The sequence below is a fragment of the Merops nubicus genome, unplaced genomic scaffold (assembly GCF_000691845.1).
Source record: "Merops nubicus isolate BGI_N331 unplaced genomic scaffold, ASM69184v1 scaffold45283, whole genome shotgun sequence".
Lineage (NCBI taxonomy): Eukaryota > Metazoa > Chordata > Aves > Coraciiformes > Meropidae > Merops > Merops nubicus.
The window spans coordinates 1,563-11,472 of NW_008597737.1; the positions used below are offsets into that span (position 1 = coordinate 1,563).

The following is a 9,910-nucleotide window of genomic DNA, read 5'->3' on the forward strand; positions in this document are numbered from 1 at the left end:
TTTCCCAGAGGGCTCATGCACACCGTGCAGAGTGGTGCAGCCCTGGGCTCTGCTCCAAGACAGGCAGGGGCAGGGCCACGAAACGGTTAAGGCAGTATCGTGTGCTCCCTCCTGATTGTTCTGCGAGGTGTGTTGTGACATTTGTACTTCCTCCTGGCAGGCCCAGCAGAGGCAGCAAGGGACAGGCTGCTGGGATGCTGTCGGTCTCTCTGCCCTCACCCTGAGGGTCTCTGTTAGGGGGTTCCACCATGGCCCTCCTCAAGCTCATCGGCCGGTGCCCTGTGGTACTCCTCCTGGCTGTGCTGTTCGATGTGATCGGGCTCATCATCCTCTTTGTGGGAATTTTTGCTCCTCTAAGCTCCTGGGACTTCTTCATTTACTCAGGAGCTCTGCTGCTCGCCTCCAGCCTCATCTTCTGGATCTTTTGGTACACATTCAACATCGAGGTCTCCTTTAAGGAGATGGGTTATAACTGACCTGTGACTCCAGCAAAGCCAAAAGGCAAACTTGACCTTGGAAGAGCAATGCCACATGCTGGGAAGCTCCAAAGCATCACTCAGTTGGTGAAGAGCATCCAAAAAGACCAGAGGGAAGGGCTGCTGGTTCCACATCATCGATCAGTCAGATGGACCCTCAGAGGAAAGGTACCTACAGCTCAGCAAGCACAGGGATGCTTTGCTAGTGTTGGGGAATGCAGAGGTCTTGGAAGGGCAGCCAGACTCTCCTGCTGATGGCAGCCACTCTTCAGGAGTAAGGCTAGATTGTAAAATGCTTTGGAATGGATTACTGATGGACAGGAACTTGGTTTTGATGAGATAAGCCTGTCTGAATGAATCTGGGGAGTGGGATCTTGGTGGGAGTTGGAGGTGGTATCTGAGGTTTATTTCCTCAGTTCTTCCCATCAGAGAATGCTGTGAGTTGAGGGTCCTGCAGAGCCACTGCTCTCTCCTGAGAGCTTTTGGGAGCAGAGGTATAGGGAGCACGAGCTGTCTCCCAGCGGTACAGCCTGGGCAAATAGAGAAAGTCAATAAGAATAATCCAGAGCCAGGCTGTCGCTTAGCAGGAAAACCTCTATGTAAAGGGTGTGTGAGTGAGCAAACATGGCTGCTTGTTGGCATACCCCCATCACACCATCCTATGCTACTGGGCTGCTCAGATTGGGCAGGTTTGACCAGTAGGGAATGCATTTCCAGAAAAGCAATGGGGCAATAGTGACAAACCAAGCAAAGGTGGTGTCACCAAGGCACTTGTGTGATGCCCTGTACACAGCCTGGTGACAAATGCTGAATACACAGAAACCAGGTCCAAAGTGCCATGTTTGAACACTGGCTTTGAGATTACGCTTCCTTAATCTCAGGCCAGTCTAGAACATGCCTGGTTTGTTTGGCGGTCGCCCAACGGGCAGAAAGATCAGGCAGCATGGGCCTTGGCTGGGCCCTGCATTGTGGTCCTACAGTGAAAGAGCAGGAGGGACACAATGAGCATCAGCCCCTCAAGGCATGGAGGCACTGGTGGTGCCACAGAAACATCCATGTCAGGCAAGATCTGCTGCAAAGAGCTTGGTTTTGGCCTCACCTGGGAGCAGCAACACCATGGCAAAGCTCAACAGAGGTGGAAATGTCCATGTGTCAGGAGAGCAGAGCTGCATGGGTGACATCCTGAGCCCTTCCCAGCATCCCAAGAGGATGTTCCTCCCTGTCCGCATGCTGGCAAGGCTGATGGAGCCAATTAGCCTGAGCTAACTAACGAGCAGCCCCGCAGTGTTCAGAGCTGGATGACACCAGTAGGAGGATGCCCCAGCCAGGAGCCAACTTCACACCCATGTACCAAGAGCCAACTCTTGCCCCAGGGAGCTGGTGGTTTTCTAAGAGTACATGAGACAAAGAGAAGGCAGAGATGGGGGAGATGTCCCCTACTGATACAAGAGTGTCAGAGGAGACTTGTCTCTCTTCAGTTTTGGCATCTCAGCCAGGCCAGTGCCCCGAGGCATAGACCTCCTGGTGCAATCCCAAATGACATGACCCCCATCCACTGGTCACTTGACAGAGATTTCCTTGCACATTTTTTTTTTATAGAACCTCTCACAACTGGTGACAAACAATGTTTTATTCTTTGATTTTTGTTTACCAATTTTTCTTTATTTCTTTTCTTGTTGGCAGTGACAAAAAAAAAAAAAAAAGGCAGCCACAAAGTTTTCTTGTCTCTTCTGGGAGCGTGGAAGCTGCAGTGTGAGTCACGGTATTTTACGGCCCTACACTTACCAGGATGCCCAGACCAGGAGTTCAGCTTTACCCTCCACCACCAGTCCTCAGGGTGCTTTTCCACACATGTGCCCCTGGGACTACCTCCTTCAAGAATTTCCTTGATGCACCTCCAGATAAAAGCCTGTAACAAGCATTAGAAGGATACTGCACCTGCATGTAAGGAAGGGCAGCAGCAACCCACACCCTCCTTTATTTGCTCTGGGATTTTTAATTGCTAATGCTAAACCTGCTCAATCCAGCCTGTAAAGCTTGGCTAAAGGTTTTGTCACTATTCAATATCTGTCTGCTGTTGAGTGCACACCAGGGTGTGTCACTCAGGGGCAACACCAAGGGAGCTGGTGGCATCACCCAGTGAACCCAGTGGGAAAGGGGTGCACTTGTTCCTCCTGCCCACCAAGCCAGTGGGGCAGCCCACTCCTGAATTATGCTTTTTGAGAAGAAAAGTCTCTGCCAGCACCTGACAGCAGATGAGCCAGTGCACACCACCAGCATGGCCAGGGGAAAGCTTTGGAGTGATAAAGGGTGGGGGTGACGCTCACCCACTGTACACAGCTCCATGGAGGACCAGAGGCCTCCAGTGCACCCACTACATGCTGGCTCAGTCCAAGAGCTGCACTGCTGCAGCCCTGCGGCCCCCAGGATCCTGCACTCCTCATGGGTACTCCTGCTTGCACATTTTCCCCTCTCTGGTTCATCTGTGGTCTCTGGTAATCACCCAGCTCACGTGGCTCCAGGCAGGACAAGCACCATTCCCCAGTGGGATGCATGTGGGTAGGTGGTGCCCAAGTTAATAATGACTCTTGCACAAGTCATTAATGATCCAAACATGTCTCTGTATTTGTTTGTGTGCACAAGGTGCCTTCAACATCCATCACCTCCTCCAGGCAGCTGGCACAGAGGGGCACAGGCACAGGCAGGACATGGTGGCTTCGATTTCCACCATGCACAGGTAGAAAAAATCAGCCAAGCCCAGCCACCAGAGGGAAAATCTCCTACCCACAGCGTGTGCCCATGGTAGGGGACCATGGGATTCCTCTTGCCTCCCTCTCCCACATTCTCTCATAATGGGTATCCAATGAGCCTTCACACCCCCAGCACCTCCAGAGCATGCACTCCAATGGTTTCCAACATCCCTTTCCATCCCAGGAGCCAGCCAACAGCTCCCTAGGTGTTGTCCCTTCTTCTGCTGTCCCCAAACCACAGTTTGGGGCAGACTCCATCCCTGGCAAAGCCAGCCTCACCCTGCCATGGTGGACAGGGAAAGCATGAGTGAAGCATCTGTGAGTCACTGCCCCTTGGAGACTCAATCTTGAGCAGCACTGGGAGAGCTGGCCCAAGCCCAGCACGCTATTGACCTGAGAGCTTATCTTTCACCGTGGGGTTTTTGTGGTTTTGTACTTGGTCCATTTGCTCCACATAGCCCAGTGGCTATGGAATCATGCCTAGGTGTGCAGGGCACTGGGAACCAGCAGCCCTCCTCCACTGGCCTGACCAGTCATCCCACTGACCTGAACAGTCCATCACTGACAAACAGCATCCTCCAGTTCTTCCTAGCCTGACACTTCAGACTAGAGAGAAAGAAGAAATTTTTGATTCTGAGGGTAGTGAGCCCCTAGCCCAGGTTGCCCAGAGAGAGTGGTTGATGCCCCATCCCTGGAACCATTCTAGGGCAGGTTGGATGCAGCTTTGAGTGACCTGCTCTAGCTGCAGATGTCCCTGCTCCCTGTGGAGGGGTTGGACTAGATGACCTTGAAAGCTCCTTTCCAAAGGTCCATTCCAACCCAAACCATTCTGTGATTTGATGATTCTATGACACTTTTACCTTGAAATGCTTTGGAAGTGCATTCTAGGAGTCCTCTCTCATGACTTGTGCATACTCTCAGGAGTCTGGGCTGCCCTATACCTCTTTCCATGTGCAGCACCACAGTCACAAGTTGGGGATGTCATCATCCCCCACTTTGCACCAGGAGAGGCACCGGGGGGAATTTCAGATCCAGCTGTGCCATGTGCTTGCTCATGTGTCTGCACCTTCAAGGAGGAAAAACATTCCTCCTTCTGTAACCAAATATTAGCAACCTGACCTGGGCTGATCCTCAATATCACTGGACAGCCCACAAAGTCCAGCTCAGCAGCTGACACAGCTGCACACGTGGGCATCCTGGACACCAGAAGTCTGCTCATGTTTTTGTATCTGATCTGGGTGGTGGTCAATGGCCTCCTACATCCCAGTGTTTTGATTTTAAATGTCTTTATTGGAGAGATTTTGAATTTCTTAGATATCATCAGAGTCTGTTAAAGTATTTGCATCTTTTTTTGCTGTCCATTTATAGAGAAAAGGACCAGAGTGTCACTGTAAGGAGCAAGCAGATGAAGGGGAGCAGCACCAAACAAGGACTCTATTGTGCTACTCTTGCAGACCCATCACTGAAAACACAGAGAAGGGTGCTGTATGATATCCTGGGCATGCTGTTATCACTCTGGGTAGAAGGCACCCCTGAGTGGTGGATGCTCTTTTCATATCCTCTCTAAGTACATCACTTTCACTCCTACCCACTGCTGTTGTCTCAGAGGACCCAGCACAAGCAACCTGGCAGCAGCAGAGCCACTGCAAGCTGTCCTGAGCACAGGCCAGGGCAGATCAGCAGGATCTGGCTGACAGGCTGGACCAGTTCTGCAGATCTCACTGGATTGGATGTGAAGAACTGGTTCAACAGGGCTCACAGCTGGAGAGGCTGCCTGAGGTGCAGCTGACTCTGTGGCTTGGGGACCCTCTCTGTGTATTGATGTACTCAACAGGAGAGGGAGACCACAAAAGTGGAAAGGACAGGGAATTTCCTAAGCAAAATCCAGCTGCTGGTTGGATAGAGGTCTTGGGTGCATTTAATCTAGTTTCACCAAGGTCACATGCTCTTTCTAAGTGGCAATTAATGAGATGCTCAGAAGACCTTGGTTCAAAGGTATTACTTATCAAAAATATATTTTGAGGGTTTTTAAACCCGCTGGTTTTGCCCGGGAAGAAAACGCCCCCAGCGGAACCCCAGTAGTACCTCCAGGGTGGTCGTCAGCGAAGAGGAGGGCAGTGGCGAGTAAAGGAGGGATGGGCAACGATCGCTTTCTTCCAAAATAAAAGGTTTTAATAACATGAAAATAACAAACAAAAACACCTGAGGCAGGCACTGAAACAGCACCCACCCCAGGGGAGAAGCGAAAGAGCATGTGGCCTTGGGGCCAGGGGTTTTTAACAGGTAGGTAGGTGGGTTTACAAAGGCATTGTCCTGTAAGGGTACAGAGATGGGTTACCGACAGGTCAGGGGTCCAATGGGTGTTAGGGGATTGGTCTTGTGGTGGCAAAGCCAACCACAACCTGGGAAAGGTGGAAAATTCTGGACGTGTGCCCATGTTTGGGGACAAAGAGGCAACAGAAACCTCTGTCTCCAGGAGGCGCACTGCAACACAAAGGACTACTAGAGCTGCAAAGGCCAGGAAAGGGTTTAGTACTTCAGCTGTCGAACCAGCGGTGGCTTAACATGGAACCTTATTTCCCTGCTGACTCAAAATACAAATCTCAGGTGAGAGAAGAGAGACCAAGAGACCTATATCTCCATCCTCCTGTGTTCCTGAAGCAGCATTCAGCTGACCATGAAGACACTTGTGCAGGATGGCAGCACACATAACACCTATCAAACAGGTTGTTCAGCACTATCCATTGCAGACACACCTTTTCTGTTGTTCAAAATTTTGCCAAAATATAGTTTGTTGTGATTTCCCATCTATGACAAAGCTTAGTGCTCACCTCAGTCCTTCTCTGCCAGCCAGCTGACAGGGTAGTGCTGGCACTCAAAGACTTTTCTGGTACTCATGACACAATCTGCTAAACAGGCTCAATATGGAGAGGCACTGGCCTGATGTAGGAGACATCTCCTCACCATATCAGAAAGACCCCCACAAACTTTCCTGTGGTGATGGACATACAGTTTGGGCTCAATGTGCACATTCTGCTGGCATGGAGTCCAGCACCATCGGCCATTTCATGCTGAGTAAAGAGGCCCTGGGGAGAGCACACAGAGAACAGAACATTTGGATCTACAGAGGGAGGAGATTCCCACCTTTGCTGCTGCCTAGACAACAGCATGGACCACATAACGCTTTATGGGTGGTATCAGACCTTTGTTGTGCTTGCTGTCCTCAGTTTTACACCTTGCACCAATAATAAAGGCAGTGAGGTTTGGGTGCAAGTTGTTCAGATAGTAGCTCTTCTCTGTTTATAGTTCCTAGGGCATGAGACTGGTGGCAGGGTTGGCATCTCAGCCCGTCCCATGAGGAGGCAACTAGTGTCCCCTGTAGCTGTCTAACCATCCTGTCTTCCCAGCCTGGGAAGGAAGGCTCCCTGTTCAGCACCACAGATGTGCTGTGCAGGACCCAGAGTCTCAAAGCACTGAAATAACTTACATTGGAAACTAGGCACATGTGGACCCTAATCTTGTCCTGGGTGGAAGAGGAACCATCTTCCAGTTCCCTAGATCAGCAGCCAGAGTGTCATCATGCTAAGGGATGTAATCTAGCACATCAAGCAGGGTATGAGGCTGTCTTCCAGGGATGCAAAGAGGAGCAGAGTGAATTGCAATGTTCTGTTCTGTTCTGGGGGAACCATTCTGATGTTACCTTTCTGGGACTTCTTTATTATTAAAGCTGCTACCTTCCTGTTCAAAGCTGTTTGTCTACTAACAATAGGTGGTGGGGTAAAATGGGAGCCTCTGGTTCCAGAAACTCTGTTGAAGAGTAGCTCTTACACAAGGGAGAATGAGAGCTGGGAAATGTTGTAGCATGTGTGGATGAATCACAGAGTCAGAACATCAGCAGCAAACATCAGCATGATGAACCTTTCTCTGGCCATATGGAGAGACCCCCTTCTGTGCAGGTAAGCTTTTATTTAAAAAAAAAAAAATCTTTAAAAAGTACAGGCACTTGGGTCTTCTGCATTTAGAGGCAGTGCAGCCATGGCTCATTGTTTAAGTCTTTTTCCTTCAAAGATAAAATAATGTTAAGAGAATTACTGAGATTTTTCCAAATTTTGATGACTCTAAAGGCTTTGGGAAACAGTTGTTGTCAGGAGGCCACTGTCCAATAACCCCAAGGTAAGCAACTGCATTGTCTCTGCAAATGATTGCCCTCTGCCCCAGGCAGGAGCTGACCTTCTCCAGGGCAGCCTGCCAGCGTGGAGCCAGGTAGCCATCCATGACTGATCAAGGAAGGAGCCAGCCTGAGGCCAGGATTTTTATCAAGCAAAGGGCCTTGAGAAATTCTGAACTGCCCTCACGCTTACAGGGACACCTTCACACTTCCCCCATGAGCAGAGCCAGCCTTGTTCGGCAGCAAGAACTGGGGGTTGAAAAGGGACCAGTGCTCTCTGACCTGACAGAGGACCTGGGACAGAGCCCACAGACGACTCCTGAACATTTGGACCTGCACAGAACCTTGTAACCAGATGCTGGGGGGGACAGAGAGCAGGGTTTGTACATCCTGGAGGAGCTGCCTCTCCCAGGCTGCCCACACCCCTCTGCAGCAATCTTTGCCTCTTCTGGCACAGCTCTATCCACCCTCCCTGCTCTGGGGGGAGCAGGACGCCTGGTCCTGCTGGCAGTCCCAGCCGTAGACATGCTAGCCCTGTTTCCAGCAGAGTCCAGCTGTGCTGGAGAGGGAAGGCTTTAACCCTTTAACCCTCCATTCTCTTTAACTGGACCAGCCCTAGGTCCAGTTAAAGGATTCAGCACTGCAGCTGCCCAGCCATGGAGGTGCCCAGGGCTGATGAATGTGGTGGGATGCAGCAGGATGAGCAGCTCCTTCACCCTCCGCACACTGGGCTAGCACCAACCTCACCCCCAGACCATTACCTTACACTTCCCAGGGGCAAGCACTGTGTTGCTACTTGCAGGCTCATTTGTCTCCACCCAGTGCTCTGCAGCTCGGTTGCTGGTACTGGTCACACTCAGGGAGTGCAGATGCAGCACAGTGAAAGGATCCCAATTCCTGCCCCATCATCCTGCTCTTCCAGAGAACCAATGCCCATCTGAGCAGCAGGAACACACCTAGTTCCACACCAGCCTAGGGGATGAGCCCAGGGTGGAATGCAATCCCACGCAGGGAGCATTGGAGAGACGAGCTCTGGGGTCTGCTGCAGCAGGAGCTCCCTTGCTTGTTCCCCCGTATCAGGAAGGGCCTGTTCAACAGGTCCCCAGGGTGAAGGACCATGGCATGTTGCTTTGCAATGTCACAGATGGTTCTGTAGGCACCTGGGAGTGTGTCTGCTGCTGTCAGAGGCAGTGGCACCAGCAGCTGGAGGTTGGTCTCAAACCAAAGTCTGGCTTGGCTGGGGAGCCTGGCTATGCAGGACCCAGTATTTTGGCCAGGCTGAAGTAGAGGCACTGGTGGATCTGAGCTGCAGACCTTGGAAATGACAAACAGGCCCCAGGGCAGTTCAGACCTTCTGTACTTCTTATTCTCCCAGGGATCTGGGCAGAGGACTCAACTGAAAATATCCCAATCTCAGTGATGCAGCAGGACTTACTAATGGGATAGAGAAAAGATGGAGACAGACTCTGGAAATGGGTGGCTAAAAGATGACACAACAGGCATGAGATGCACTGAGGGGAAGTCCAAAAGGGCACAAGTTTAAAAAAATTTACAGTGAGAGCAGTCAAAGGCCAGGCCAGGATTGTAGAGAGCCAAGGGCGAATCTCCATCCTTACAGCATGTCCAGACTTGACTGGACAAGATGCTGAGCAAAGCCATCTAACTAGGAGGTTGGTCCTGCTTTTAGCGGAGCTTGGACCAGAGATGCTCACAAATCCTTTCTGAACTGCATTAGGCTGTATGTTAAGCTTAACACTTTTGAAACCCACATAAAGACAGAAATTTCTGCAGCAGATCAGGCACACCACAGAGCTCTCTCGCAACCCCACAAGTCCTCCAGTGGCATGAGTGGCAGGCCCAGTCCAGTTGGTGTAAGATGTCCTCAGCACAAAGAACAGCTTGGAAGAGGCTCAGGACACAGGGAACAGCATAGAGCATCCTAAACCGGCTTTATCATGTAGAAATCAGGAAGGTGTTCCAGGAGGTGTTCCACCTCCTGTTCCTCCTCACTCCTAGTAACTCAGCTGCCTGCTGTCCCTCTGTCGCGAACCGATGTTAAAAATCACTGATTTGTCAGGTCACGACGATTTGCCTCTCTAAATAGAGGGGCTTCAGAAGAGACATGGTACTCATCTCCCAAGAGTAGGTCGAAAATACCCTTTTCCCATGCTCACAAAGTACCACCGAGGCCAAGGATTACTGAACAAACTGCTTAATTTATTTAGATATAACACCAATCAAAACTTAAAGTTCAAGAAAGAAAATATGTATATAACTATTAAAGAAAGGAAAACCCGGAGGGATAGGATTAGTGAGAGGAAATGAAGTGACTTAGCCCAGTAAAACTAGGAGTCCAGGGAGGAAATTGGTTGCTGTCACAAGGGTGCAGTCAGCAGTTCGCTGTTCGAAGAAGCGACGGTCGGATGTCGCAGTGGCTGATGGGATTCGTACTCCTTGATGACGAAACTGATGGCAGCCGGAACTTGCCGGGTCCTCTGGGACTTGCAGTCCCCGGC

General features: G+C 50.8%; 1 protein-coding gene across 1 annotated transcript; it reads left to right on the forward strand.

Annotated features, from left to right (window-relative positions):
• The first annotated feature begins 248 nt into the window (after positions 1-248).
• On the forward strand, positions 249-476 carry TMEM238 (transmembrane protein 238). Its single transcript, XM_008936797.1, has one exon. It carries the CDS (start codon positions 249-251, stop codon positions 474-476), a length of 228 nt encoding a protein of 75 aa, XP_008935045.1.
• Positions 477-9,910: the final 9,434 nt, after the last annotated feature.

Coding starts and splice junctions, on each gene's coding strand:
- TMEM238 (XM_008936797.1), top strand. CDS start 249: ATGGCCCTCCTCAAGCTCATCGGCCGGTGCCCTGTGGTACTCCTCCTG.